Source organism: Leishmania mexicana, chromosome 29 (assembly GCF_000234665.1).
Source record: "Leishmania mexicana MHOM/GT/2001/U1103 complete genome, chromosome 29".
NCBI lineage: Eukaryota > Euglenozoa > Kinetoplastea > Trypanosomatida > Trypanosomatidae > Leishmania > Leishmania mexicana.
Genome location: NC_018333.1, coordinates 1,001,149 through 1,029,002, shown reverse-complemented (window position 1 = coordinate 1,029,002; position 27,854 = coordinate 1,001,149). Strand labels below are relative to the sequence as shown.

Genomic DNA, 27,854 nt, shown 5'->3' with positions numbered 1-27,854 from the left:
GCGCTTAGCGCCCCATGCTGCGATAGACCTTGGCCGCTCTGCGAGCTGCACGCGCCGTCAGAAAACTCCAGGAAGGCAAGCGCATACCCCACTAGAGCCATGCCGATTGGCCAGCTGGAACCCACGCACAAGGATGAAGTTATGCGCAAGTAATTTCTTTGGGTGTGATGCGCACGGCGTGCATACGTTTGCGGTCGAGGAAAAGAAAGGCGGACACCGATGCATACCTGAGTTGAACTCGAACGCTGCTTGTCCCGAGGAGTGTTGTGCCCACCCTGACCCACCCGAGCCGGACAGAAAGCGGGGCGTACCGTGAACAAGCGCAAATGGCGTTTGCGCGTTGGATTTCGATGCGTGTTATGGCGCTGTCCTCGTACCTGGGAATAGGAGAGCGATGTGCATGCTCCGGAGAGGAGGGGTGAATACTGCCGACTGCGCACAACTCCAACAAGGGGAAGGTGGGGCGTGGCGGTGACGCAGTCGATTACACGGGTGTGGACTGCTATCGATTTTTTGCTCAGCGTCATACCATGTATTGACAGCATCGTGGTTGCGTCCCCGCCAGCTAGGCAGGCTGAACTTCTCGACACGGTAGGCAAGGGGCTACTACGCATTCGCGTGATTACTCTGCTCACCACCTCAAATCGAGAACCGCCTCTCGAGGCAGATGATACCAAACTGTGGCGCATTGGAAATAGCGGTGGAACTCTCCTTGAGGAGGACTACCACTGGACTTGGGCTGGAGAGGACTGCTTGCAACTCCGTATGACCCATAGCGAAGATGTGGCTCGCAAGGGAAAAGAAGTCGCTCTCACATCTGCGCGTCACGAAGGCAGCTGGAAAGTACCGGGGAGAGAGATTATGGCGTCTCCCATACTCGCTGCATGAAATCGTACTTGAAGGTAGTCAATACGTGATGCAGCAGAGCGACCGCCTTGCGTCTGCAAGTGAACCCGCAGCGAATTCAATGTTGTATTTTCCTGTTTTCTTTTTCCCATCGAATTGTTAGGCTACCGATCCTAACTGTGTTCAATAGGAGTGGGTAGACAAGACAGTTTAGTTTGGAAGAGAAACGGGATATTAGCTCGTCGAGTGAAGAGCAAGGTCTCGCGTGTATGAGGCCACCTCATCGGAAATATATGCATCGCATATAACAACAGCTCTCCTTTCTCCTATCTCTTTGTCATCGGCTGCTCCGTCCGTCAACGTCGACAGAGTGAACCTCTTGCACGAACTTCGACTCACCTAACGCTCGTGATTTTTTTTTTTCGCTCATTTACCCAAGCAGTGCGTGTGTGTGTGTGTGTGTGTTGTTGTGCTGAGTGTTGCTTCATCATTTTTTTTTCACCTTTGGTGGGTTAGGGAGTAATAACAAGTAAATAGTAGTATTTTGTCCTGTATTCCTTCGGCACTTCTCTGCATTACTCTGTGTTCCTTGTTTGTAATCGTGTCGGTTGTCTGTAGTTGTCTATGAATTCGTATATATTTATATATATTATGCTGATCTATATGTGACGCGTCGGAACAATCGCGTTTTGCCAGCAAACGAATTTGTAGGTGACACAATATCGCCTTTTCTTCTCTCATGGTATCGTTTTGTTATCGAAAGTCACTTTATGGTAGCACTGCATTTACAATGGGAACAGCACCAGCGACACGCAGTTCATTTTTGAACCTAATTGCCATTTGATGCAGCAAAGGTATGAGGCACCTATTCTTCGTCACTTTTGAAAAGTAACTTCCCTAGATGTTACTGCAAAGCGGTGCAAAAGCACTAACTCCTCTGTCTAGACTTACGCTCTAGAGATCACAGTATCGGAGGCGGATGTCTCTTTTTTTTTTTGCACTTGCGTGCTGCTGTTTCTCAACCACTCTTTCCCTTATCTCCTACTTTTCTATTTCATCTCGCGCTATCCCTCCCAAAGTCGAGCCACCATTACCCACTAAAAGCTTTCTCCGCCACTTTTCACCATGCCGAACCTCTGCGTCTCCTGCACCTTCAACCCGCCGAGTATCACGCTGCTCGGCTCCACCATCCGCGAAGACACCGTGCGCGCGATGGAGGCTCAACTCCCTCTTGCGACGTCGACTGCTGTGAATCCTAGCAAGGATCCAGTCAAGTTCATCTTCCTCTCGAATCCTGATCACTGGCGCATGGATCTGAATCAGCACTTCTGCGACGAACTCCACAAATCCTCGATTTTCCTTGTGATTCTCCAGTCCCTTGAGGAGGAGGGCTGGCGTCTTCGCGCCTCGAACAACGTGTCCCGCAAGGAAAATGATGGTGAGACGGTAAAGCTCTTCTTTACGCGCGCGTAAACCTCATGTACAATCACCGCGCACTTTTCTTTTTCATTGATTAGGGTCAACGCCCCACCGATGTAAAAAAAAAATACTCAAAGCGGGATGATACAATTCAGTGACAATGAAAAAAAAAGAAGCTTGATCGCTATTCAAGCCTTACACGAGTATATCTCTCTGCACTTAAGGATGTGTTTTTGCTTTCTTCTTGATTCGGGTACGTTCACAGCGGACCTCATCTGAAAAACACTCGATACTGTATCTTCTTTCGCATATGTTCATCTATGAAAGAGCAACATTATTAGGTTAACTGATTCCAGTGAGCACATGCACACTAGGGCTATGGAGTTTCCCGTCATAATTGGCAATTCGTGCTCTGCTGAGGCAGCCGCTGTTTTGCTTGATGCTCTTTTCCCCTCTTACTTGATGCAACGCATTCCGCTCCTCGCAGCGACCATTCCCCCACTCTCTTTCCTCTCTCAACTGTCGTTGCTTCTATTCCCCCAATCTTTTCTCTGGATTCGTGACAACTTGCATAACAAAAGCAAGATCAGTAAGGCTGGTTCCGTTTCCACCTAAAGAAATGCCCGCTACTGTTAAGCGCCCCCTGTGGAGCCTGTTGCTCCCGCAGACCTACACGAGCCGTGTGCACGCATTGGCCTTTCACGCCCCCACTATTGTATTCATGATCGCAGTCTGCGCTATCGTTTCCAAGCAGTCGTACTATCGCTCGAGCCTGGCGGACGAGGACCCCAAGACGTACGACAGGATTGACCGCCGCGCCTACGTAGCCCTCCCAGATGGTCGCATGGCTCTGGTATACCCTATCATCGACACGCAGACGAGCTTCACCCGAACTATCATATCCTTCCTCGATGCCGTGAACCCCTTTCCATAATCGGGATGCAAGAAAGGTGCACGCGAACAAAATAGCAACAACTGATGCACTGCGTTCGAGCAGCAGGGTGTGAGAGGGTTGCGTAGAATAACCAACTAGGACTCTCTTTCACCGATATGAGGCTTGAAGGAGCAAAGAAGGTATTCAATGCGCTTTCGCTGTTTCTTGGCCTTCTTTCCCCATTTAAGTTTTCTCTTCACAATGTTAGGAGATGGGGTAGTGAACGGTGATTGCGCCGCTTGTATCTTTTTTTCTCTCATCTTGCGAATGCATGCTCCCTGTTTCTGTCGAACTTCTCAAAGCAGGCAAGATCAAGGGCAATATCGTCTCTTCAAAGCCCTAAAAGTAATACGTTGTCACGGAGCTTTCGAGCACGACTGCTTTGAGGCCTACAGTGCTCGTCATGACGGCTACAAATGCCTCATTTCGAAACCGACATGCTCCACCGACGCCGGTGGTGAGGACCTTATGCTGCACTTTTTCCACTTTTCCTCACTCGCTTCATTGCTCGACTCTCTTGATTTACCTTTGAGGCGTCGATTGCCGCACACCGCATCTTGCAGAAGTGATGTTGCATGAGTTGTGTCATATTGATAGGGACCGACAAGTGCGAAAGTGTAGCACTCAGTTGCCCCATGCATATCTGCCTCTTGGCTTCCAAAGGACACATCACCGATCAACGTCCGTCTAGTGAAGTGTCAAGGACAAATACCAAGTAGTTAGTTGACGGGAACACGATTTCTGCTGACATTTGAGAAAACGAGGAGCACCCTTTGTGTGCCTTTGCTTCTTATGCGTCTGCGCGGTCGCCAGACCTCTGGTAGTGTCTTTCCACCACCGTCAATATGGATTTGAACATCGATCACATTCTGAATGCGGAGACGATCGATTTTCAAGCACTCACGAGAAGCTGTCGTCGCGGCTTGCACGAAAGCTCGCGCCCTGGTTGTTGGAAAATTATAATGGGGTTCTATCCGACATCCACACAGCGCTGGGCTGTCATTGAAGCCGAACGACTCCAGGAGTACAATGGTGTTTTAGAGGCATGTGGCCTTGGCCCTGAGCCATCAAAGTTTCAACCGAGCGATGTCTCGCGCTTCATCGACGTTGACGTGCCTCGCACCATGCCATCTTTGAACTTTTTCCTCGCAGATGAGAGGCGACTGGAAATCAGCCGAGATGACAGTACGGCAGAGGTCGCACATTTCACTCCCTCGCAGCATGCGTTGCGCAGAATACTGATAAGCACAGCAATGGTAAACAAATCGCTCGGATATGTTCAAGGAATGAACGAGTACGTTGCTTACCTCCTTTACGCCTTCGCCAAAGGTAAGCCATCAAATGTTACGGCGTCTGTCGAGGCAGATACCTTCTTTTGTTTTCAAACGCTTCTTGCGTACCTTGGTGACGACTTCTGCCGCTCATTCGACTTTGATGCAGCTTGCGGGCTCACTAGCACTATGAGGCTCTTTGACAACGTCTTGCGCTTTTTTGATCCCTCGTTGTTTCAACACCTCGAGTATCTGGGCATTAGTGCGGAGTACTATGCACTTCGCTGGATCATGCTCTTGTTTATGCAGGAGTTCAACATAGCAGACGGCCTGCGCGTGTGGGACTTTCTTTTGTCATTCGGCGACGAGATCAGAAGCGCCGCCTTCTTCGTTGCGGCGGCAATGTGTCACCACCTGCGCAGCTCCATTTTGTCCGGAGAAGCGATGAGTGACGTTTTGCCGCTTCTTCAGGAGTATCCGGCTGGGGATGTGAACCTCTTTCTTCGCACAGCGTTGAAGTGGATTGTGAAGTTCGATTTCGGCCTGCTACAAGAACTGAAACAATTGTCTCCGGAGGGTGTGCAGGCGCTGCGACGCAGCCGCGGACTAGAAGGAGGGATGAATTTTGTACAAGTGATGCAGAGTTGGGTGCCGTCTATGTTTTAGGCTGCTCGCTGCGGCAAAACGTTCGTGCTTTCATGTTTTTTTTTTCCTTTTTGCGTGCCTCCTCTGCCATTGCTGAGCGTGCATGCTCACATGGTAGCTCGAAGTCTTGAGTGTGAAGTGATTCCTCCTTGTTTTTTTTTTGTTCGTATTGTGTGCTGAGCTCTTGTTTTACGAAAACGATACTTCTCATGGATAGCACTCTGCTTCGACCTTTACTCATTCTAACTTCGTAAACACCGAGAGCAATGCTGAAGTTGCTTAGTGCACGTGGCCACCGAGGAGGAGGAAAAAGGCTTATTGTCCTGAAAGCTCTTCAAAAGAAGTGCTGCGAAAGAGAAAAAAACATGCAGGTTTCCCTCTCTCTGCATCCTGACGAACCCTCTCATGTTCCGACAGAGCAAGGGGACACTCGTTCGCGAAAGAATGTGCATTAGTGATCTTTTCTCCAGTCAACATCGTGCCTCACCCCTTTTTTCCTTGCCGGAGGTTCATAGCGGCCTTTGCGTGGCGTGCGTACTCACGATTCGTAGCTGTGCGCCGCTACCATTACGGTTCGCCACTTGCAATTATTACGCGCTCGACTCTTTTGGATTTATTTTCGCTTGTTATACACCACTTTGGGGCAAGCACGAGCAGCGACAACAGCGTTTCCAACACACGGAAGTCGAGATGTCGTCCTTGAAAGATGCGCCAAGCCTCAGCCAAACGTCACGCAAGGGCTTCTCATTCGCTGCCATAAATTACGATGACGACTACATCGACTCAGTGGAAACGGCGGAGGAAACGCACCACGCCTCCAAGTTCACCAGTCGCTCGAAGAAAACCAAGACTCGCGACTCGAAAAAGTCAAAGAAAAAAGGAGCGGCACCTGTTTCTGAGGTGGACGAGCCCGTTTCCTCCTCGTCATCTGTGAAGAAGACATCCGGCAGCAAAGCTGTCGCCATGCCGGACAATCAAGGCGAGGACTACGCCGACGACTTCGAAAATCCAGTGGACAGCGACGACTACATCCCTTCCGTCGGCACATCGCCACCCACGGCAGCCCTGAGCCCGGTCGCCAAGCCGAAGGCACTTATGACTGACGTAGAAGCAGAGGAGAAGCGACTGTACGCTACGGTGCAGGAGCAGCTGCGCCTGGAGAAGGAAGAGGTGATGCAGCGCATCGCCAGGTGGGAGGCTGACCAGGCGCAAAAGGCAGAGGAAATGCGGCAGCGCGAGGAAGAGCTCAAGCAGCAACTGGCCACGCAGAAGCAACGGGAGCAAGAGATGAAGCAGCGTCTCAGCGACCTTGTGGAACAACAGGTTTCTCAACACGTGGCAGCCGCAAGCACAGCAGGAAAGGCTACCGCGGCACCCACGAATACGGCTGCACACCGTGCGGCCGCGACGGCGGTCGAGTATGCGGAAATCGAGGATGTGGATGAACCAGGGACTGGTGTTTCTAGAGCGGAGCTACAGCGCCGCCGTCGCCGCGAACACGAGCGTGCCGTCAGCCTGCGCCGCGCTGAGGAGGAGGAGGCGGCGCACGCGCTCTTTCAACGACTCGCGCAAGATGTACGTGAGGTGTTTCACGAGCTGAACCTCTCCGTCGTTGCGGCTGAGAAAGAGCGCCTCATCAAGGATGAGCGCTATCGCCGCGAGCGAGAGCTACGTGACCGACGCGAGGATATGGCACGCTCAGAGAAGCTGGAGAAGGAGCTGAAGGAACGTGAGGAGCGGGAGGCGAAGTTTTGGGCCATGGTCGAGCAGAGGGACGAGAAGTTCCGCACCTTTCTGGAAGAGCGTCTGAGCAAGGATGAGGAGGAAAGAGAGGCGCGACTACGGCGCGACCTCGAGGATCGTGCGACGCGGCTGCGCAACGAGAGGGAGCTGCGCGAGGAGATGGACAAGATGGAGAAAGAGCGGCGCGCCAAGGCAGAGGAGGAGTCGCGTCACCACGATAGCCTCGTGCTCACGGCGCAGATAGAGGAGGTGAGCGCTCGGTACCGTGCGCAGCTGGAGGAGGTGAGGAGGCAGATGGAGGCTGACAGCCTGCGCAAGGACGAGCTACAGAAGGCAGAACTAGGCATGATGGCGAAGCGTCACGAGGCTGCGCTGGAGCAGCTGCAAAGGCAGCACGCGCAGCAGCTCGCCACGATGGATGGGCATGTCGGCAACGTTAGTCGTATCGAGGCGCTGGTGGCAACCATGCAGGAGACAATGGAAGCTACGAAGACCATGAACGAGAAGCTGTTGGCGGAGCGCATGCCAGTGCTGCAGCAGAAGGAGCGTCAGCTGGACGAACAGCAGGCCGTGCTGGACGCGATGGTTGCAGAGATGAAGACAAGCCAGGAGACGGTGGCGGCTGAGCGAGCCCGTGTGGCCGGCCTGTACGCCAAGTTCGAGCTCGCCTTATCTTCCTTCAGCAAGAACAGCGAGGAGGACCGTCGCACCTTTCGCGAGGCCCACGCCCACTACGACACCCTCCGCCAGCAAGCGGAGAAGGATCGTCGGCTCATGCTAGGTGAGGTGGCACAGGAGCGCAAGTTACTAGAGCAGCAGTTTGAAGAGTTCCTCGCGAAGAAGATGGAGGCGATGGCGGAGCTGCAGAACGAGCGGATTGCGATCGCGCGAGAGCGGGCAGAGGCGTCCATGGTGCGGGAGCGACAAAATCGCGACGAGACAGACCTCCTCAAGGCTCTGCGCTCTCGTGAGGAGGAGTACAAGATGAAGCTGGAGTCCATCGAGTCTGACTGGGCCACAGCGTGTCACATAAAGGACGAGCACAAGCGCTTGTGCGACGCCGCGGCCGCAGAGCGCCAGGCACTTCGGCAGGAGCGCGAGAAGTTTGAGGTCGAAAAGAAGGAGCTGCTAAGCCGCTTTGAAGCGATTCGCCGTCAGGCCGAGGACGCTGCCAGCTCCCAGGAGCGCCTGCGGATTCAGCTTATGGGGGATCGCAGCGACGCCCTTGACGGAAACGGAGCCGCCGTTGGGATGCTGCGCGGGGGGCCGCTGGTGTGCAATGCAGCCTCCCGCTTTCAAATGGATCTAGCACGACAGCGTGCTGTGCTTCAGAACATAAGCTGAGAGTCCATCTCCGTGTGCCCTTTCCCCCCTCTTGGGACAAAGACAGGCTTCTCCACACCACCATCGCCGCATCAGTGTGCGCGGTGCGCTGCACCTCCTCCCCCTCCTCCCCCTCACTTTGCTGTGAGTTGTCTGCCCCGCAGCTTTCCGAAAAAAAAAAACTCACTCGTCTCCGTTGAAAATGATGGCGAGGTAGGCAGTGGTGACCCCGAGATGGGCCGCTGGGAATCGTGAGCCTTGGGAGGCGCGCTTACCTCTCTACTTCCGCGAATGCGTCAAGACGCGCATAGATGCTGTACATGACGACCAATGGATCGGGTCTCTCGTCCTCCGCCCTCCCCTCTTTCTCCTCGGTGAACATGCAGGGTGGTCGTGAAGAGGAGGGCAGGCAGAGAAGGGAGAAGATCAATCGGCCCCGGTAGGCGTGCGCACTCACCTGCTTGTATTCGGTCTTAGATGGCTTCCCTTTGCATAGAAAAGCGTGTGAGCGGTGTTTGTGCACACACGTGTGTGGCTGTGTGTGCGCGCGTTCGCTTACGAGTGTGCCGTGCTGCCGCATTACCAACGTCAAAAGAAAATGTTGTGAGAGGGCAGTCCGCTGACTCTCTGTAGCTCTCTTCTCACTTTCCAAGAGATGCAACGATAACGTGAGGCGATGTTGGTGCTTGCGTGCCATGTGACACCATGGCCTCTCGTTGAGAGGTGCTGAGGGTGCCGCTCGACTTGTTTCTCTAGCGGCAACGGGAGTAGCTGAGAGACGGCAGCGACAGAAGCCACTATAACGTCTGTACCACATCTTCCACAAGGGCCATTCTCGGCGCACCCTTTCGGTATCGCCATGAGTTTGCATGCACTCCACTGCGCTTTTTTCTCTCTTTGCACTCCTCTCTCCGTTGTTTCGGCTCTCTCACTCACGTCTTCGTGCGTGCGGGCGTCTGTTGGCGTTTGTGTTTTTTTTTATCGTCGTCTGTCACGCGCACCACACGCACATGTGAGGATGCTCAGAGCGTGGGCCGAGCGCATTCCCCTTGTCGGACTGCTCACCTCTTTACAGTGAGCTTCTGTAGTCCGTAGTGTCTCTGTGCCTCCTAATTTAGCCACAGATAGCAGTTGCGCGACACTTTGTCGCGACAGATGTTCGCCTTATCGCGCCGTTTGGCAAGCGGCAAGTCTATCGAGTTTGGCGGAGAGGCGCGGCAGCTGATACTATCTGGTATCGAGCGCATCGCCACTGCCGTCGGAGTAACGCTCGGCCCCAAGGGCCGGAACGTGATAATTCGGCAACCGGACGGGGAGCCAAAGATCACCAAAGACGGCGTCACAGTAGCCCGCTCGATCGAGTTTCACGACCAGTTCGAGGACGTCGGGGCGAAGTTGATCCGACAGGTGGCCAACAAAACCAACGATGTGGCGGGCGATGGCACGACGACGGCGACCATTCTCGCCTGGAGCATCTTCGCCGAGGGCTACAAGAGTGTCGCAACCGGGGCGAACCCGATGGACCTCAAGCGCGGCATCGACGCGGCTGTTGAAATTATCCTTGATGACCTGGCAGCGCAGACCCGCCCGGTCAAGGACTTCGCCATGCTTGAGAACGTGGCCACCATCAGCGCGAACGGCGAGCGACCCCTCGGCACTCTCATTGCGCAGGCGGTGCAGGCGGTCGGCGTGAAGGGCTTTGTGTCTGTACTGGATGGAAAGGCGGCCACAACGGAGTGGTCGAGATACGATGGCTGGAGCACCGAGCACGGCTTTCTTTCCAGCGCCCTCATGACCGACAGAGCCAACCTGCGCAGCAGGCTGGACAACCCGCTACTCTTTGTCACTGCGCAGCCGCTGGAGGCGGTGCAGGATGTGGTACGGCTGTTGGGGGCGGCACGGGCGCAGCAGCGACCGTTGGTGCTGATTGGTCCCTCTTTTGCCAACCCGGTGCTGCAGACGATCATCCTGAATCACGAATGTGGCGTCGTTCAGTGTGGTGTGGTGTGTGCCCCAGAGTTGAAGGAGGAAGAGCTGCACGACGTTGCCTCCTCCTGCCAGTGCAACGTGGAGAAGGTCAGCTCCGTCGGGTACGTGGAGGACGTGAAATGCCTGCTCGGGTCCGCAAAACACATGGAGCAGACCATGGACAACACTGTCGTGTGCGGCACGGGCGACACGTCAGCGCGAGTCCGGCTGCTGCAGAGCCGGCTGGAGCGTCTCATGACCGAGGAAAGCCGCGAGGCCATGCGGGAGCGCATCTCGAAACTAAATTGCACCCACGCCGTCATCCGTGTGGGTGGTCGCTCCGCAATCGAAGTGAGCGAGTCGAAGGATCGAGTGCTGGACGCGCTGAATGCGGCCCGCAACGCGCTCGGCGAAGGCATCGTGGCTGGTGGCGGCGCGGCTCTCCTGCACGCCTCGAAGAAGCTCGACGAACTCTTGCTTAACGACGAGGAGATGGAGCAGGACCGCCGCACTGGCATTCAGATTGTGCGCAACGCCATTCGCCTTCCCCTGAAGAAGATCAGTGAAAACGCCGGTGAGGAGGGCGCTGTGATAGTCGAGAACGTGGCTGAGTATCAAGAGACGTCCATGGGATACGACGCGCAACATAGCACGTACGTGGACATGTTTGAAGCCGGCATTGTCGACCCTGTCCAGGTGGTGCGGTCGTGCGTCGTCGATGCCGCCTCGGTTGCTGGATTGATGATTACGACCGAGGCGAGCGTGTGTGACTACCGCCCGACACCCGACAAGCGTCGCAAGTGATGCACGCACTTCGCTGCCGAGGCGGCTGCCAGCGCTGCCGGATCAGCTCGTTGGCTGTGGTAGGGGTTTCTTTTTTTTTAGGATGGTGCGCCATCTGTGCGTGCAAGGGTTCTCATTGACGCTGAGTGGTGACGCGCGAATCAAAAATGGTGGGTGAATCCACGGTAAGGCGCGCTGTGCTCCTTCTCCATCGCCCTGCCTTTCCCTTTCTCACAAACCTCTCGTTCTATTTTTTTTTAAGTTTCTCTTGTCGTGGGCTGGCGAAAGCAAATCGTGCAGTGACGCTCCACCGGTTCTTCGAAGTGGTGCCAGGGTAAGGGGCTCCGGTTCCCGCCTTTTGCGTTTTGTTTCTTCGGGAGGGGAGGGGGGGGGTTATGCTCAGTGTCGTGGTGTGTGCGTTGAGCTGGTGGCGTTGGTGGGGCTACGCGGACGAATGGCTTGTGCAGGGAGTAGTCGAGAAGCGTACCCCCTTACCCCCACTTGAACCTCCAATGCTCTCCTCTCACTCCACCTCGGCCCTGGAGCGTCGCCACGGAGCCACTATGACACGCCGGCGACTCGCTTTTCTTTCAAGCGTCGCTGCTCTTGCAAACGGAGGAACGACGGCGCTTCGCCAGTCCAGTGTGAGCGGGTATAAGGGGGGAGAGGAAAGCGTCTGCAGACTTCAGCCGCGCACGCGGATCTCTTGCGAGCCATGGGCTTCCTTGGCCTATCACTGGGTCCTCATCCCATTCCTTCTCTCCCTCGCTACGACTCTCCTTTATGTGCGCCGTTCGCTGATTTCTGTACTGCTGCCTCATCTTCGGTCCTTTCGCCTCTCAACATCGCAAACACACAACGCAGAGAGAAAACGCCGCAGCGCCTTTGTCGCTGTGTGACGTCCACTGACGCCTTTATAGAGGCGGCGAAAGAAGTACAGTCGGGGAGAGAGTCCGCCCTTCCGACGACGATGCTGCGGTGGTCGCGCCTGCTTCGGGAAATGGCCCCGGAGCTGCAGCTGGAGTACATCCCGGTCATCTTCACCCGCACAATTCTCGGTCCGCAGGGCGGCTTTGCCGGCGAGGAGCGTCTGATCAAGCGCGAGGTGGCACAGAAGTACATGTCTGAAGGGAACGCAGTGACGCCGAACGCGGAGTTCCGTCAAGGTGTGTGGTGCTACAACCCCGACTCGGAGCAGTACGACCGCTTCGTTGAGCGAAACGCAGAGTTTCTCGACTTTGCAGCCCGCAAGCGGCAGTGGCTCGACGTGTACTGGCGCGTAAACACGGGCTACCTGCTCTTTGGCCGCCAGAGCTGGGGCCAAGGGTGGCTACTGAACTGCCCCCTGCGCAAGAAGGATGTCGCACAGAAGCTGTGGGAGCAGTACAAGGTGCGTGTCGATCCGAGACTTATTGAGTTCAGGGAGAAGGATCGGCGAACAGGCATTCAAGACTTAGGCCACAACTGGTGCTGGCTGTACTTGCCAGGAGCCGAAGAGCTGGGGATCAACCGCGAAGTTTACGACAACAAACGCGTCAAGGTGCGTATGCACATTCGTAAGATGAGCAGTTATGGTGCACTTTACTGAGGAGAAACGTGGGCCACGCACACGTGTGGTTGCTCTTGTGTTTGATGGTGGTGGGTAGACCTGAAGGGCATGCCACCTTCCCCCCTTTCCTCTCCCCCTCTCTCTGTCTGTGTGTGTATGTGTGCGGTGAGGTGTCGGAGGCGACGCTCTTTACACGCCTTGAGAAGAAGGGAAACGCAGGTGCATGTTTGTGAAGGTGCTGCTTTGGCGTGCAGCTGACTTCGGATGGCGCGGCTGGGTGCACCCGCTGCAGATGGGCAAACGGATTGAGTTACGCACGAAGAGGTGGGGTAGAGTTGCAGGTGCACACTCGGTGAACATCGCGCACACTGACCGTGGCGCATGCATTCGGAGTTGCAGAAAGCACGTGCCTCCTTTCCTCGCCGCAGCCGCCGCCTTTTCTCTCCTGTGTTTCGTTGCAATGCGCTGCTAAGCGCATGCATGTTTTTTCCCTCTACGGGCGTTTTCGGCTTCCGACCCGGCGACGCACGGTGCTGGCTACGCAGGCTATTACACTCAACTCCAGATAGTTCTCCTTTTGGTCTTGCTCGTGCTTTCATCTCTGCCCTCGCTACCCGCGGTACTTATGCTGTGCTCCCCCATGCTCTCGGCACGTGGGCCCGATGGATACTCGAACCTTGATGATCTTTTTTTCCCTTCACAACATGTATCTTTGTAGCTGTGCAGCTTTATACTTCAGCGCTGGAGCGAATACCCCCCTGCAGATACACATACACGCAACTCGAATCGATTCACAGTCACGCCGGCCGACGCACCCAATCACTCGCAGACTTGCTCACTCCCCTCCCCCTCCCCATGCTGCGGCGCAGTGTGTTTGCCTTTTTTACCGCTTCTCATTTTCCTTCCGTGGCTCGCGTTTCTGTTTTTTCGATTGCTTCACCGTCGGGTGGGCGAGCATAGACTCTTTGGATTCTGGTAGCTGAATTCAACTGCGGCGGCATGCTTCGCAAGCACATCCTGTTGGCGCCGCTGGCGTGTCCATCGTTCCCCGAAGTTCTCTGTAGCGGCTCGGCGTGCGTGGTGGCGACACGACCATTCCACACTACTCGCGTATCTTTCAGCAATGGTAGCAGCGGAAACGGCACCCAGCAGCGCTCCGCCGCGGAAGAGGATAAGGAGGAGCTAGAGAGGGAGCGGCACCTGCGTGGGCAGTTTGCGCAGAAGATTCAGCAGGGCCTGCCGCGGCAGCAAGGCGGTGCCGGTGCGGGTACTGGGAACATGGGTGGTGGCTTTGGACAGGGCTCTGAATGGGGCGTGGGAGGCGGCACTGTTCCCTTTGCGGGCCAGCTGCCTGTGAATCCTGACATGTTTCGCAAAATGTTCAACTTTATGTTTTACCTCACGGCTCTCTTGTTCGTGATGCTGATGGTGCCGCTTGCCAGTACGAACTCGCCCTTGCACACGATGCAAGGGCTGCCGTGGTGGGAACTCCCGATCGGCTCCGCAGCCTATTTTCTTCTGTTGCGTGCCTTGTACTCCAGACATGAGCAGAATCGCATCAAAACCGAGTTCGAGAACGCCGCGCGCGCGAACCCGACTCTCACGTTTGACCAGTTCATTACGCAGACCTACCCCACCATGTTTCAAGGCTACCGCACATCGCAGCCGGAGGTGGTGGCGGCGGTGTCGGCGTGCTTGTCATCTGCGAAGGATCTGCGCTTTGCACAGACGATGGTGCGCGCGGCAGGCCGTGCGAAGGATCCTCGTTCGTCGACCGACGACGTCATGGACGCGCTGCGCCGTGACTTCCCTCAGCTATTCTAGGCGCTCGTGAGGGATGAAGGGACAGTGGCGGCGTGCGTTCACCTGTGTCCTTGTGTGCGTGTAAGGGTGGGGCAGAGAGAGCGAAACCAGTGCGCCAGAAGGAACACGACGAAGTGGATGATGTCGAAAGTTTTTTTTTTGTGGGCTCAAGCCTGATTGCTCCCCTCTCCCCCGGTGTGTCGTTGACCAGTGGATAACACGCTGGGTGATGGTGGGGAAGGAGCTTTAGCGCCTGCACGGTACACTTGCTTCGGTCCAGTTCTTCCCTTTTCCCTCTCCCCTACGGCCCACTGCGTCCGCTGTTGCATGTGCTGTGCCGACTCTTTTTCACTTGTGTGTTTTCTCGCACCCTCATGATGGAGGGTAAGGGGACACACCTTTCAGTGCGTGGCATCGTCAGGGCCCGATGCACCCCCCACACTGTGTGTGTGTGTGAGGCGGCCGAGGAGCCCCACTCCCCCTATCGCTGTCAATACCGAACCAGCTCTGGCGGTTGCAGGGCCAGGTGCCTATGACGTAGCGAGGCCAGTGCGATGTATCGCTGCTGATGTGTTGGCGGTCATGTCCTGGACGGCGTGACGTCGGAGTGGCCTGCGACAGTGAACACGTCTGTGCCCCCCACGTAATGGGCGGTGTGTCCGCGTGACTCGAACGCATCCCTCCCTGGGAGCTCACACGGCTTACCGGTGTGGGGTGCCTGAGTGTCACGGCGAGGGGGATGCACCGGCGGTGGCGGCTGGCCCAATGGAGAGGAGCGGTTGGGTGGGTAGAGTGTGTGGCAGAGGACGTACTCCGATGACTGAGCCGGTGCATTGCTGCAACGCATGTGCCTACTGTTGCAGTGCACCAGGCGATGGGGCCTGTGGTAGGCCGGGTGGGGGTAGAGCAGGGTGGAGCTGGACGCATGCTGTATGGCAGAGAACGGACACGCTGAGAACACGAAAGGTGTTTGCCGTCGGAGCCTCTCCTTGTGAACTGCTGCAACTGCCCAAAGAGGAAGCGATGACGATGTGAACGAGCATGGCGACACAAAGCCCCTTGTGGAGACGCGAGCAAAACAAGGTAGCGAAGGTCTGCAAAGGCGTTATTACCATGTGGAAGGCGTTGAGGTGTTCTTTTTTTTCGTGACGTGGCTGTACTCTTCGATGAGGCAGGCGTAGGCGCTGATGAGCGGAGCTAGTGCTTGGGTGGAAGAGGATGCCCCTTAGCCACCGCTGGTGGAGTAGCGCATCTTTGCTTCAGAGTGGCCTTGCGCTGGCGTTGCCAGCGGCTCATGTCATATCGACTCTGCTGACCTTTCGCTTTCTCACACCGTCTTTCTTTTAAGTGTTCTTTGACTGCAAGTAGACATGTACCGTAGCAAGACGCCTCAGGTGTGACACCGGCACTACGCTATAACTGGTGCACCTCCTCCTGTTACCCCCTTTCTGTTTGGCCTAGGCTGTACTCTCTGTGCCTCCCATCTCTCTTGCTCTTGCTTTTCTTTTTCGCGTCCCCCCCAAACGCGACACATCACCTCTCGATACCGAAATAGCTCTCTCCCTTTCTCTAGATGCCATGCGCCAGCGACATCACGCACCCAGCGGGCCCACTGCTCCAGCAACGCCGGTACTCCTGAACCCGAATGTGGACTTGAGCGAGGAGTGGCGGGCGATGAACACCGAACATAGCGGGTACAGCAGTGAGCAGCTGCCGCGCACGGTGAGCGAGTTCCGCGAGCAACTGCAGAGAGCTAGCAAAGCCAAACGCAAACGCAGCCTCGAGTCGGAGGAGGAGGAGGACGCCTTCTACCGGACCGTTGACGGAAACCCTAAGGACTATGCCCTCCGCGTCGTTTTCGAGTGGCTCTGCGCGGCGAACCCGACCAAGGCACGCCTGCGTGTGGAGCGCATCTACTGGATCGCATGGAAGCAGTTCCTGTACGGCTTTTTCATGTCTGGTGTGGGCACAATGCTGATGGTGGTGGGCATCGGGTGTACGGCCCAGTATTGCGTAGAAAAAGCGCGTGGTGTGGGGGTGATGCTAGCGGCGTTTCTGCTGTGTGTTCCCGGTTACTACTCCCTGTTCGTCTTGTACATGTACGTCACGTGCCGCGGTGGGTATACCTATTTGCAGCTACCGGAGGCGTGAGAACGGCAAGTGACGGGAAAAGAGCGAGACCGCGGTCTTGCCTGCCTTCTTTTTGCTCTGTTTGCCCGACGCAAGTGCAAAGCGTGCGTCGCGGGAGACCCTGACTCTGCTGTTGCGTGCCACCCAGACTTGTCGATCCCACATCTGGGGAAACAGACGCGCGCTCTGACTCAGTTCAAGAGAGAGATAAAGAACGCGATGGAAGGAGCACGGGGCCACGGTCTCATGCTTTACTACGGAGACAACATGACGTCGATGCTGAACTGCGCTCTCGCGCGCAGTGTGTGGGTGTGTATGTGCGCAGCAGCGCGAGTGAGATGCCTGCCACGAGCATGTGTGCTGATGGCTTTCTTGTGATTCACCGTCCGTACTCGCGCCTCCCTTTGAGAGGATCGCGCGTACCTCACGCACCGGCCAACGGGAGCTCCTCCCGCGCCCTCTGCTTGGGCCATTCCCCTCTTTTGTTTCGGTGACTACGCCTGTTGGCTCTTCTCTTCCCTTCTCTCTTTTTGCCCACTGGCTGCCTCTCCTCCAACTTGGCTGTCTTTGCTCGCACCCCCGCCTCCCTCGGAACTGTGTAAGCACACCGACACAGATTCCGGCAAGGTCACTGCCGATAAAAGAAGAAGGTGAGCACCCCATTGTTTTTGAGCGCTTGCGTTCCTTCAGCTGATTCTCTCCCCCGCTCTGCAGAAGACCTCGGAGCGAGGCTTGCGCGTCTTGTTGCTCTTCTTCCGCATCCACGTCCACACACACACAGATACGCACACACACACACACAGACACATACCTCTGTCACCGTTCGCTTTCCCGCCTTTCCTCGCTGACTTCGCGGCTTGCAAGACGCCATTGTGCTCGTCTCCTCTCTCCCATACCCGTCTTTGCTTTCTCAGTGTGCTGAAAGGCAGATTCCGGTGCGCAAGGATGAGCGGGCAAACGGTGATGAATGAGTTACCGGGCACAGCGCGCCTTTCCTCTGAGCTCTGCGCCACTTTCTCAGAGTACCTGGAGAGCGCCTACCCGCACTCCAGACCCTTCTCGTGGAATGAGGCTGCCCAGCTACTCAGTGCCTTCACTGGCGCCTCTGTTCACCGTATAGCGGCTGCACTGGGTTGGGCAACCACATGCGAGAAGACCACCGTATCCAAAGATGACCTGCATTCGTCTCTGGAGCAGTTGATGCGAACCGACGGCTCCATCGATGCGTGGTGGAACTCCCCAGGGGTTACCATGCCGGAGCTCACAAGCGCAGTGGATGAAGAGGTGAGTGAGGGAGCGGGCTCGACAAAGCATCGTGGGTGGGAGAGCCTCACCTCGGTGCAAGCACGCTCGCACCGACCCCTGCCGCCGGGATCGACGTCTACGGAGGGGCCGCATGACAGCAAAATGGGCGAGTCGTCGGGGCAGCCATCGCTACACCCCACACTGAACAGCTGGGGAAGACGGGACAGCAAGCGCTCAGGCACCTGCTCCGTCCCCAGTGTCTTGTCGGACCCGCCCTACAGCACCGCCGCATCGATGGAGTGCGTGGTGGCTGCAGCACTGGGAGAGTTGGATTTGTACGTGGAGGATGAGCAGCGCTCGATTCAGTTCCACCCAGACCGTCGGTCACTCCGCTTTCCCAGCGAAGTTTGGAATGAGACAGATCGCTTTGGCGTGGCTGCTGTCCAACGCTGGCGAGTCGGGGACCGCTCCCACAGCCCTTCTCCGGTGCACCCTGCAGGCAAACAAGCAGCGCGTCCCCCGCGTTTGCCAGTCGCACCCACGTCCACCCTGGCGGAGCTGGACCGCTTTGTGCACCGCGGCAAGACCGCAAAGGTGTGTAAGCAGTTCGTGCAGACAGGCCGCTGCACATTTGGCGCGCGTTGCCTGTATCACCATCCCACTGCAGTCGCCGCAGCACCGAATGAGTCGCATGTCGTTCCGCAAAGGGTTCCCTGAGGCTGGGCCGAAGGCAGCTGGCTCTTGCGCCGCTGCTGCTGAGCACTTTTCGAGTATGCGTCGTTCATTGACTGCCCCGCTTCCCGGCAGCCTGGCGGGGGATGCAGCTTCGCAATCCGCGTGGGTCTAAATGCTTTACACGCAGCCCATTCCTCCGACCTGCTTGAGCGCGAGACAGGCGGAAGCGGCGGCAGTGACGGAGCGAGAAACGGAAGGGGGGAGCCGCTCAGTTTCGCCGCCCCGTGTCGCGGGGATAACTCCAGGCGCGCCGCTGAATTCGGCAGCTCGTCCGTCTGCTGCACCGGCTCCGCGAGGACGCATTACTCGCTGCCTCGGAAGGTTGTCTCTGCGCACGAGATGCCGCGGTCGAAACCTCAACAGCTGCAGATGTGGGCTCATGTGTTGTCTACACATCTCACCACCACTGCTGCAGCAGCCGCGCGCTTTTCATGGGGCTCCCCGCTCGCAGATGCGCAGTGAATGCACCGCAGAGGCGAGGGAGGGAGAGGAAGGTGCACGACTTCACAGCTCTGCTGGGTCAGGATCACGAGGTGTTCCTCCTCACGCATGTCTACACGCTCTTTTGTTTCGCGCTTGTGTACACCTCCCCCTATCCTGGTGGACAGCTACCCGTTTCGCGTTTTGCCCTGCTTTTCCCCCACTTCCTCAGCCACTGCGCCTCTACACCTCGATGGCTGGCTCCGCCCCCCTCTCTCCCTCTCCCTCCCCGTCCACTCCACTGCCCTCCTTTTGCTCCCTCCCTTTTCTTCTGTTTTGTTTCGCAGACGACGCGCAAACACGCATGTCAGCTACGAAGCGAAACCCCCGAAAAAAGGGGGCAGTCGAGCAGGAAGGGCCAGCGCCGCGAAGTGGTGGGGAGGAGAAGTGGGAAGGAGCATTGGATGCGCTTGTGTTTTCACTCTTCATGTAAAAACGAACGGGGATAACGCACTTTCGTTTTCCTCTTTTGGGTGGCGTGTGTATACCCCCACTCCCCTCCCCTCCCTGCTCTTCTTATCCGCCTGCCGTGCGCTCCCTGTGCCGGTGTTTCTTTCAGCCACGGGGCCGCAAGTTCTGCTCTCCACATCTCCCCATCGCACGCTCTCGCGTGCCCGTCACGTCTTCCTCGCTGCTCATCTATTTAGCTATTCTTTTCATATTCCGTCTCTCTCCCTCGCGCGCGCGCTCCATTGCTTATACAGTTATGCCCTTGGTACGGCGCGTGCAGCGTGAGCTGGGTGGGTGGGTTGCGGGCTGGCGGCGAAAGGATGCCGGCTGTGAGGAAGAGAAAGGGTCGCGCATGCGACCCCTTCTCCACCAGTTCTCCTTCTTCCGTGCCCTGCCTCCTACGTGTTCATCAGAGCGGCACTGCTGCTACCCTCTCACTTCGCTGAGACTGAGGAGGAAAGAGCAGCACAGATCAATGGACCACAAGGCGACAGCAGCAACATGCACGAAAAAAAAACGAGTAAGATGACAGACGACATGTGCGGCACTCCTTCTTGCGTTGTAGATTGTGAACGACCTCGTGTCTCCTTCCTACACGCACTTCCTCAAGTATCGCCGCTACAAGTGTGTGTGTGTGCGTGTGGGGCTTGTCATCAAGCTGCTTTGGGTGCACGAAGCCTCTCTCTCGTCTCAATGCCGAGGGTAAGCTGCATCCGTCTTTCCGCCTGTCCCACACTCTCTGCCTGTGTGCGTGGGTCTTGTTCACATATGCGCATGTGTTGCCTCGCGTATCACTGACTGTTACTCTTCTCGTTCTTCTTCCGTTTTGTAATCGTCACTGCCGCTGACGCGCACGTGCACGAGCAGACATCCCCGCTGTAGCAGCGCCATGCGCGTCTCTCTGCTGCGGTGCTTTTGTGAGTACATGCCCAAAGGGGTACCGACTCAGATGAACCTTGCTGTCGAGACACCGTCCGGTGTTACACGCGCCTTTCGCATGACGGAGATGGCGGCCGCGGCGGCGGATGCAGAGCGAGACGCGAAGGGTTTCTTCTACCTCCCCCGCATTGACTACGATGTTGGCCAGGGGGTCGCGCCGCTCATGTCGAGAAAGCAATTCGATGTTCAGTATCACGTATTTCACAAGGCAGCGGTGGATCGTCTGAACGCACACACCTTGGGATCTGAACTGGAGGGGCACAACCTGAACGTTGTCATCCGCAACTCCTCCTTTGATGCATCGCGCGCCGTCATCCACGCTGCAGCGTCGGAGCACTTCAACTACTGCTTCTGGTATCGTTCTCTGCGTCCGTGGGGCACGGCGGTGCCGGCGCGGCTCAAGGAGGAGCTGCAGCTGCAGTACAGTCAAAATGGGACCGCAGGCGCTGTCGAGGAGGTGCAACGACTGTTCACAGTTGCCGCGCTTTCTCAGCAGTCCGCCGGTGGATGGGTATATCTCGTCTGGACCGGTAAGACGTTTGACGTGATCCCTTTCGACCACGGCACCTGCCCCATCGGCAGCGACTTGATTCCACTCCTAGCGCTGAACACGCACGAGTCGGCACGCTGCTACGACTACCCACTTGCGGCGGAGGACGAGGAGGGGGACGAGGTGGAGCGCTTTGTTCGAAACTTCTTCAAGACGTGCAACTGGAGACTGGTGGAGCACTACTTCCTTCAGTGCAGTCGGGCCTAGCGAGCCGCTCGACTGTCTGCCGCTTTTCCGCTTCTGTTCACATTGGCGTGCTCTCGTGTGCGCATTCTTGTGTGTTGATCTTGATGTCTTGTGTGCTGTGGTGGTGGTGGTATGTCTCACTGAACGGCATCCTTTGATGCACAGTTCGCTTCCATTGACGGTGCGCCGCTGTTGGCGTGGTCAACGGTGCCGGCACGTTGTCGAGCAGCTCGCATACGTCTGTCGCTCGAGCCCTGTGTCTCTGCGCATCTGGATGAATCAACGCGTTGCAGAACAATATAAAAAAAGGACACCAACAACGGCAACAGCAGGAGACATGAGCGGGACAATCCTGCACAGCGATGACCTGTCCGTGTGTATTATGGACTGCTTCCTCGACACCCGCCTCGCACATGTGTTCGATGCTTGTCTTGTGCATTCAAGGCGAAAAAGGGGGCACACCAAGAAATGACGCAGCTCTTCTCACAGACTCTCACACGCGTGCAGTGCGACTATGAACAGCAATGCCGTTCGACCATTTGCCGGGTCTGTTGTTAATCTCGAGCTATTGTGTGATCCTTGCGCGTCACAAGGCTTCAGGTTTCACCCGCACTTCAGTCTCCACCGCTTCTCACTGCTGCGACCGCGTCTCCGTGCGTTCTCGTCCAACCTCTCACATTCATTGGCATATTCTCTGCTGCTGCGTCGGCTTCACGTAACCAATGATCGGTTGACCACATTCGTTTTTTTTGTTTCTCTCGCGCCACGTTGCCCACGTTACGTGCGTGCATCCGCTCAGCCTCGCCCCCACCGCGGCAGCCACACCCCTCCCTCTCTCTGCCTTTTTTCCACTAAACAAACCTGGGGCTCATCCCACGAACCACAACGGTCATAGCACCTCGCTTTCAACAGACAAAGGAACGATGCTGCCCCCTACCCACGTCTACTCCCTCATCATCCACAACAAAACCTTAAAGGAGATGACGCTGATGGTGACGTACTCAAACATGATCGACAACACAGTGGCACATCACAGCGTTGTCGTCGCCCCTGGTGAGAAGGGTGTCGCGGAGCCGCGTACCTTTTCGTGGAACGGGGCGACATTTGCGATTGTCATCACCGCGGTGCATGCCAAGGACGCACAAACCGCGCTTACGGCGCCCTTTCCAGGGGTGAACAGTCCAACGAATGACTACCTTGTCACCCTTGTGGAGGAAAGTGGCACGGTTCATCTGAAAGCAGAGCAGGCGTGAGAGGCTCATGGTTCACAGGACACGCGCCGACCACAAGACACATATGGGTCTGCTTTTTCCTTTGGCCCCTTTTCTTGTCTTCTTTTCGCTCTGCTGCGGGACATCGACGCATACGTGCGAGGTTACGGGGGAGCACTACATGCACGGCTTCTTTATTATTATATACATCTATATTTCGTATCGTGTCACACGCTTCTCTTCTGAGCAAGCACTTTTGCCGTGCGCTCTCGGATGTGTCGTGCTCTTTCCTTGCCTTCTCTACGCCATGCTTTGCTCCCTTTCTTTTCAGCTTACGAGTCAACGTTTACGTGCCTCCCTCTCTCTCCCTTTCTCTGTGCTGGTGCTTGGCTGTTTGTTGGCTTTGCCCTGACGACAAGGATGTTGATTGCCCTCCCGCTGCAGGGAGCCTCGTTACCCAGTCCCGCACGGGCACCTGTCCGCACTTTGGATTCCTGCAGCGCCGGGGGACTGGAGGTGACAACGTGATGTGCAGAGGGGTGTGTGCTGCTCATTTTTTCTTCGTCTCGTTGCGCTCCCCAGGCTTCTCCCCTCTTTTTTTTGTCGTCCTCCATCCTCCCCCGCGCTTATCGATACTTCACGTCCAGGTAGTACTGCGCATCTCGACGGACAGGGTGCTCCCCTATCCCTTGATTTGCTGTCCCAACGCCACGCCCTGTGATTGAGGCATTTCGTCGTGTTGCCCGTACTTTTTCACGCACAGCAGCTTAATGAGCCTTTCTTGCATGCGAGCAGGCGTGAGTGCGGTGGTGACGGCGGTGCTGGCCTCCGTTGCACGTCCCCCGGCCTGTACGTGCCCTCTCGCGAGAGCTACCGGGATTGGGGTACGGCCTCTCAATGTGACTCGTATTCCAACGTTGTTTTTGTGTTTGCTGTTGTTGTTGTTCCGCCTTTCATCATCTGTTTCGTGACTTCACCGATTCATGTCTGTGTGAGCCCCTGCGCGAAGCGCGACAGAAGAAAAAACAAGATTTGATTAGCGAAGGCGGTCGCCCACCGCTCTGCCCCCATCCTCCTCCCCTTCCCATTCCACTATTAAAGGTGATGAGGAACCACCCGCTCGTATTGGTGTGCGCTTGCTCGTGAATGAATCCATAAATACGGCTGTGTGCAGGTGCGCACAAGGCGGTTCGTGTCCGAGGCTTTTCTCTTGAGAGCGGATGGTCGGCATCTTTTTCACCGCGGATGGGCTGGGCATCTGATTATACCCTGATGTGGTGTGTGGTGAAGCGTGTGACCAGCTTGTCAGTTGTTCGTGCCGTGTTCCCCGTCTCTTCTGGTTCCCTCCTCTCCTGCACCCCAATCCTCTTTCTTCATGGTTGTACTCACCCCGATCCTCGCCACCACTGGGGTCGGTGTCGGCGTCTGATAGTATTCGCATATGGCCGGTTGTTGGTGACGGCCGAGACTTGGTCCAACCCTCCCATCTTCACTTTCTCACCCTGCTTCCTCATTTCTCACATACGTCGCCACTTCATACCCCTCTCTCGTGCTTAGCCCACTACCTTCCGCACCCCCCCTCCCTCCCACTCCACACCGCTCTTTTCCCCTCACCCCTTTCCAACTCGCCAAGCAAACATGTCGTCCCGCCAGGGTGGTAAGCAGAAGCCGCTGAAGCAGCCCAAGAAGGAGCGCGGTGAGATGGACGAGGACGACATGGCCTTCAAGCAGTTGCAGCGTGAGCAAAAGAAGGCTGAGAAGGAGGCGATTGCGAAGATGAAGAAGTAACGACTCCACCCCGCACCGCGCACCGACGCGCAGGTGCGTCGTGTCTTCTTGTGTGTGTCGTTGACCGCCCCACCACCACCTTCTTTTTTTCTTTCCTTCTTTGATTATTTCGTTTCAGTCAGCGTGTTTGCGCGCTGCGCGACGGGTGAGCAAGAAGTCGCACGGCGCCTGTCACGGACGGCGTGCGCTGTTGTGTTGCGTTGATCCGCCTTAATGAGCTTGCCCTTGTTTCGCACGCCGCAAGGCACAGTAGCGGTGTGAATCCGTGGGCCAGGTGCGCTCATTTTCGTGTCGTAGTAGATGGTAAGAAAACTAGGGAGTCAGAGCGCACCTCCGTCTGTGGCCTGCTGTTCGAGCACGTCATCCTGTCGAGGAGTCCGACCGAGGGAGGGAGAGAGCGAAAAAAAAAACAATTGAGGATGGAGGGATAGGAAAGGGGTGTTGGCTGTAGGATGGGGAATCGTGTCCCACCGGTGTACGCCGCCGCTTAAAAAGGGAACGAGCCCTGCCCACTTGACAAACCTCTCTGCGCCCCATCTCTGACTGCCTCTTCAACAGTGCTCCAGCGCACGACTTTTGTGTGCGCGTCTGCCTTTGTACATGGCGCACGTGTGTCCCTGCACCTGCGGCTCACTGCATCTCTTCTACGGCTCTTTGGACGCCGCTTCACCTTCTTTACCTCCCACCTCTTTCCCTCCCTTTCCGGTCTTCGCTCCGTCGTTCTACATCCGCGCATGCCTGGGAGCAGTCGCGTTGGGTCTCCCTGCGTCTGTCGGTGTACGTGAACGGCACTTGGTGGTGCGAGCTCATTTGCCTGTGTTTTCTTCTCGTCTCCCGTGCGAGACTCAGAACACGAAGACACCTCGACGGTGCGCGCGTGCGCGTGTCGCCTCCCTCGCGAGAGTCATTTGACTCCTCACATGTTAATAGAAAGTAAGCATATACTTTGCAGAGGTCGCGCACAACAATGCTTCGTCAGTCGTCGCTGCTGTTCTTCTCCACCTTCGCGCTCAATCCAGAGACGTCGCGAGCGCCGCATGGACCGCCGCGTGGTCTCATCAACCGGTACATCTCCATGGGTCTTCCCCCATGGGCGGCATGGTGCAACCGAGTCAACCGACACGCCCTCTACCGCATGAGCGACGTGTCGCCGCGCTCCTTTCTGCCCAAGGCGCCGCATGAGATGGACGTTATTTGGATGAACGAGCGGGTTCGGGAGCGGGTGCGGACGTCGCGTCAGGTCCAGCACGTCTACCGCCAGCTTAAGTATCCATTTGTCAAGACCGGTATTCACTATAGCGACACGCTTGACCACTGGGTGCAGGTGCCCATGGTGGAGGCAGCCATGTTTGAGATCGAGAAGGACGGCGGGTTCGACAACTTCATCTTGAAGCGCTCCGGCCCAGAGCTTCGCTCCACCTATGGCGAGCGCATCCGTCGTCACCTGCTGGTTCGCCAGAAGGAGACTCAGAAAAATTTTGTACTCGATCAGCAAGCCAAGGCGCTCGCTGAGGTGGCACAAGCGGAGCTCATGAAGGCTACCAGTGAGGAGGAGCTCGATGCGGTGTTGGTCAAGTACGGCATGGACGCCGAGGAGTTCAAGCGGCTCATGGCCAAGCGAGTCATGGAGCAACGCAAGTCTGTAACCGGCACCGGTTTGCATAGTAAGTGAGCTTGAACATCAGCGCTGCTCTTGCGAGAAGCTGCGTGATGTGTGTTGCACTGCCTCCTCGTATTCGTCTGTGTTGTTGATGTTGTTGGCTTATTGTTATTCGCCCGCACCTGAGCCGTGTCCGGCCTTTTGGTCACAGACGTATGCGCGAACTCATTCATTTTGTTTAGCACTTTGCGGGGTTAGCAGTGCTCTCTTCATCTCCACCCCCGCCGCACCCCAGACTAGCACACGTGACACGGCGCCGTCCACGCACAACGTGTTGGTGACGCCGTAGTCGATGCTGGGGTTGAGGCAAGAGCGCCTCAACGGATGCGGCGTCATCGTCCTTCTGATGACGCCTTTGGGGAGAGATTTGCGGCTTCCTCGATGAACCGAGTGGGGGGGGGCGTGTGTGCGCGTGCTGTTGCTCTTGGAGCAGGCTGCAGTATCGAGCGGGGGGGCACGCCTCGTACTGCTGATCACCCCTTGCACGCTTCGAGCAGCTGCAGTCACCTATGTCTCTCCTTTACAGCTTATGTCCTCCTCCCTCCATCGCCTTCTCTCTTCTTCTCCATGCAACAATGTAAAACGCCGCTGTCGAAATCTTCGACCCTGCATACGTGCACGAGCACGCACCCGCAGAACAGTCCTCGAAAGGCCGCGTAGGCACGTACGTACTTGGCTTTCATTCTTCGCTACTGGCACACATACGCATCTTCTCTCCGTTACGCGCCACAGCTCTTCTTCTCTTTCCTTACTTGCCGCAGCGCCTCTTCCCTCGCCGCTCTCGCGCTTCACACAATGGAGGAGAGAGATCAACCCATCACAGATGATCACAGGAAGCTCGTCTTCTCCTTCATCCGGATGATGCGCCGGTCGCAGGTCGAGAACTCCGAGCGCGCCGAGGCGGTGGGGCAGATGCTTGGTGAGGAGTTCGGCGTCGACCCGGCCGGCAGCGGCGGTCTGCACGACACGGAGGTGGACGTGCTGGAGGCCTTCAAGACAGCGCTGCGCGAGCACGAGCGTCGCAGCGGCGCCGAACAGGACGAAAAATTTGTGTCCTTTGTGGAGCTGCTGGAGAAGAAGGGCTATTTCAAGGGCGTCGAGAAAGGCTCTGACGAATACGCGCAGCGGCTGGAGAAGGCGCGCGAGAAGTTCAACCAGCGCAACAACCCCTATGAGGGCCTCACGGCGGAGCAGATCAAGAACAAGGGCAACGAGTTAATGAGCCAGGCCAAGTACAAGGAGGCGATCGCGTACTACACTAAGGCGATTGAGCTACAGCCGGACAACGCCGTCTTCTTCGCAAACCGCGCCGCGGCTCACACGCACCTCAAGGACTACAACAACGCTATCATCGACTGCGAGCGCGCCATCATCATCAACCCCGAGTACTCGAAGTCGTACTCCCGCCTGGGAACGGCGCTCTTCTACCAGGAGAATTACAGCCGCGCTGTCGACGCCTTCACCAAGGCGTGCGAGCTCGACCCCGACAATGTCACCCACAAGGAGGACCTTAAGCGCGCGGAAGAGAAGGCGAAGGCGACTGGCCTCAGCGCGGGCGGCGGCATGGGCGGCTTCCCCGAGATGGGTGGCATGCCGGACATGGGCCAGTTCGCGAACATGATGAGCAACCCGCAGTTCATGGAGACGGCGCAGCGCATGATGCAGAACCCTGAGTTTAGCAACCTGGTTGCTAACATGGCGAGCAAGTTCAGCCAGGGCGGCATGGACCCAGCGGAGCTGAACCGCCTCGGTGCCGATATGGGGATGCGCAACGTGGACGAGGAGGGCAATGTTGTGACGCCGTTCGGCAAGGTGAACCGTGCCGCCATCGAGCAGCTGCAGGAGGAGGAGGTGCGCAAGAACCCGAAGCTGGCGGGCATCATGGCGGATGTGCAGGCCAACGGCTACGGCGCCTTCCAGAAGTATCTCGGCGACCCCGATGTCATGAATCTGATGATGAAGTTCCAGAACCTCATGTTTACGAACCCGAATAGGAGTGCTTGATGACGAAAGGGGGAGCAACAGCAACAGAGAAGCATATATCTGGAAAGAGACGAGCTTCCAGGGATGGCGCACAAGCAACCCTGTATGCTGGCGGTTCTCCTCGACGTGTGACCCCCTACTCATCTTTTCCCTTGCTCGTGGTCTTGCTGAATACATTTTTTCTTTTACACGTGTGCTTGCTCGGCGTGTGTT

At 56.7% G+C, this 27,854-nt stretch overlaps 14 protein-coding genes across 14 annotated transcripts; all 14 read left to right on the top strand.

Annotated features, from left to right (window-relative positions):
• Positions 1–1,971: 1,971 nt before the first annotated feature.
• On the top strand, positions 1,972–2,319 carry LMXM_29_2850 (conserved hypothetical protein; the record flags this gene model as incomplete). The annotated part of the gene is made up of 1 exon (XM_003877381.1): positions 1,972–2,319. The coding sequence occupies one exon, from the start codon at positions 1,972–1,974 to the stop codon at positions 2,317–2,319; it is 348 nt and encodes a 115-aa protein (XP_003877430.1).
• Positions 2,320–2,884: 565 nt separating this feature from the next.
• LMXM_29_2845 (conserved hypothetical protein) lies at positions 2,885–3,199 on the top strand (the record flags this gene model as incomplete). The annotated part of the gene is made up of 1 exon (XM_003877380.1): positions 2,885–3,199. The coding sequence occupies one exon, from the start codon at positions 2,885–2,887 to the stop codon at positions 3,197–3,199; it is 315 nt and encodes a 104-aa protein (XP_003877429.1).
• A 962-nt stretch (positions 3,200–4,161) lies between these two features.
• Positions 4,162–5,136, top strand: LMXM_29_2840 (GTPase activator-like protein; the record flags this gene model as incomplete). Its single annotated transcript, XM_003877379.1, has 1 exon — positions 4,162–5,136. The coding sequence occupies one exon, from the start codon at positions 4,162–4,164 to the stop codon at positions 5,134–5,136; it is 975 nt and encodes a 324-aa protein (XP_003877428.1).
• Positions 5,137–5,805: 669 nt separating this feature from the next.
• Positions 5,806–8,202, top strand: LMXM_29_2830 (conserved hypothetical protein; the record flags this gene model as incomplete). Its single annotated transcript, XM_003877378.1, has 1 exon — positions 5,806–8,202. One exon carries the CDS (start codon positions 5,806–5,808, stop codon positions 8,200–8,202), a length of 2,397 nt encoding a protein of 798 aa, XP_003877427.1.
• A 1,134-nt stretch (positions 8,203–9,336) lies between these two features.
• On the top strand, positions 9,337–10,953 carry LMXM_29_2820 (putative chaperonin HSP60/CNP60; the record flags this gene model as incomplete). Its single annotated transcript, XM_003877377.1, has 1 exon — positions 9,337–10,953. The coding sequence occupies one exon, from the start codon at positions 9,337–9,339 to the stop codon at positions 10,951–10,953; it is 1,617 nt and encodes a 538-aa protein (XP_003877426.1).
• Positions 10,954–11,902: 949 nt separating this feature from the next.
• LMXM_29_2810 (conserved hypothetical protein) lies at positions 11,903–12,520 on the top strand (the record flags this gene model as incomplete). Its single annotated transcript, XM_003877376.1, has 1 exon — positions 11,903–12,520. The coding sequence occupies one exon, from the start codon at positions 11,903–11,905 to the stop codon at positions 12,518–12,520; it is 618 nt and encodes a 205-aa protein (XP_003877425.1).
• Positions 12,521–13,480: 960 nt separating this feature from the next.
• On the top strand, positions 13,481–14,305 carry LMXM_29_2800 (conserved hypothetical protein; the record flags this gene model as incomplete). The annotated part of the gene is made up of 1 exon (XM_003877375.1): positions 13,481–14,305. The coding sequence occupies one exon, from the start codon at positions 13,481–13,483 to the stop codon at positions 14,303–14,305; it is 825 nt and encodes a 274-aa protein (XP_003877424.1).
• Positions 14,306–15,862: 1,557 nt separating this feature from the next.
• Positions 15,863–16,435, top strand: LMXM_29_2790 (conserved hypothetical protein; the record flags this gene model as incomplete). The annotated part of the gene is made up of 1 exon (XM_003877374.1): positions 15,863–16,435. The coding sequence occupies one exon, from the start codon at positions 15,863–15,865 to the stop codon at positions 16,433–16,435; it is 573 nt and encodes a 190-aa protein (XP_003877423.1).
• A 924-nt stretch (positions 16,436–17,359) lies between these two features.
• LMXM_29_2780 (hypothetical protein, unknown function) lies at positions 17,360–18,376 on the top strand (the record flags this gene model as incomplete). Its single annotated transcript, XM_003877373.1, has 1 exon — positions 17,360–18,376. One exon carries the CDS (start codon positions 17,360–17,362, stop codon positions 18,374–18,376), a length of 1,017 nt encoding a protein of 338 aa, XP_003877422.1.
• A 1,837-nt stretch (positions 18,377–20,213) lies between these two features.
• LMXM_29_2770 (putative superoxide dismutase) lies at positions 20,214–21,020 on the top strand (the record flags this gene model as incomplete). The annotated part of the gene is made up of 1 exon (XM_003877372.1): positions 20,214–21,020. The coding sequence occupies one exon, from the start codon at positions 20,214–20,216 to the stop codon at positions 21,018–21,020; it is 807 nt and encodes a 268-aa protein (XP_003877421.1).
• A 902-nt stretch (positions 21,021–21,922) lies between these two features.
• LMXM_29_2765 (conserved hypothetical protein) lies at positions 21,923–22,252 on the top strand (the record flags this gene model as incomplete). The annotated part of the gene is made up of 1 exon (XM_003877371.1): positions 21,923–22,252. The coding sequence occupies one exon, from the start codon at positions 21,923–21,925 to the stop codon at positions 22,250–22,252; it is 330 nt and encodes a 109-aa protein (XP_003877420.1).
• Positions 22,253–23,848: 1,596 nt separating this feature from the next.
• LMXM_29_2760 (conserved hypothetical protein) lies at positions 23,849–23,998 on the top strand (the record flags this gene model as incomplete). Its single annotated transcript, XM_003877370.1, has 1 exon — positions 23,849–23,998. The coding sequence occupies one exon, from the start codon at positions 23,849–23,851 to the stop codon at positions 23,996–23,998; it is 150 nt and encodes a 49-aa protein (XP_003877419.1).
• A 967-nt stretch (positions 23,999–24,965) lies between these two features.
• LMXM_29_2750 (conserved hypothetical protein) lies at positions 24,966–25,670 on the top strand (the record flags this gene model as incomplete). Its single annotated transcript, XM_003877369.1, has 1 exon — positions 24,966–25,670. The coding sequence occupies one exon, from the start codon at positions 24,966–24,968 to the stop codon at positions 25,668–25,670; it is 705 nt and encodes a 234-aa protein (XP_003877418.1).
• A 783-nt stretch (positions 25,671–26,453) lies between these two features.
• LMXM_29_2740 (conserved TPR domain protein) lies at positions 26,454–27,662 on the top strand (the record flags this gene model as incomplete). The annotated part of the gene is made up of 1 exon (XM_003877368.1): positions 26,454–27,662. The coding sequence occupies one exon, from the start codon at positions 26,454–26,456 to the stop codon at positions 27,660–27,662; it is 1,209 nt and encodes a 402-aa protein (XP_003877417.1).
• Positions 27,663–27,854: the final 192 nt, after the last annotated feature.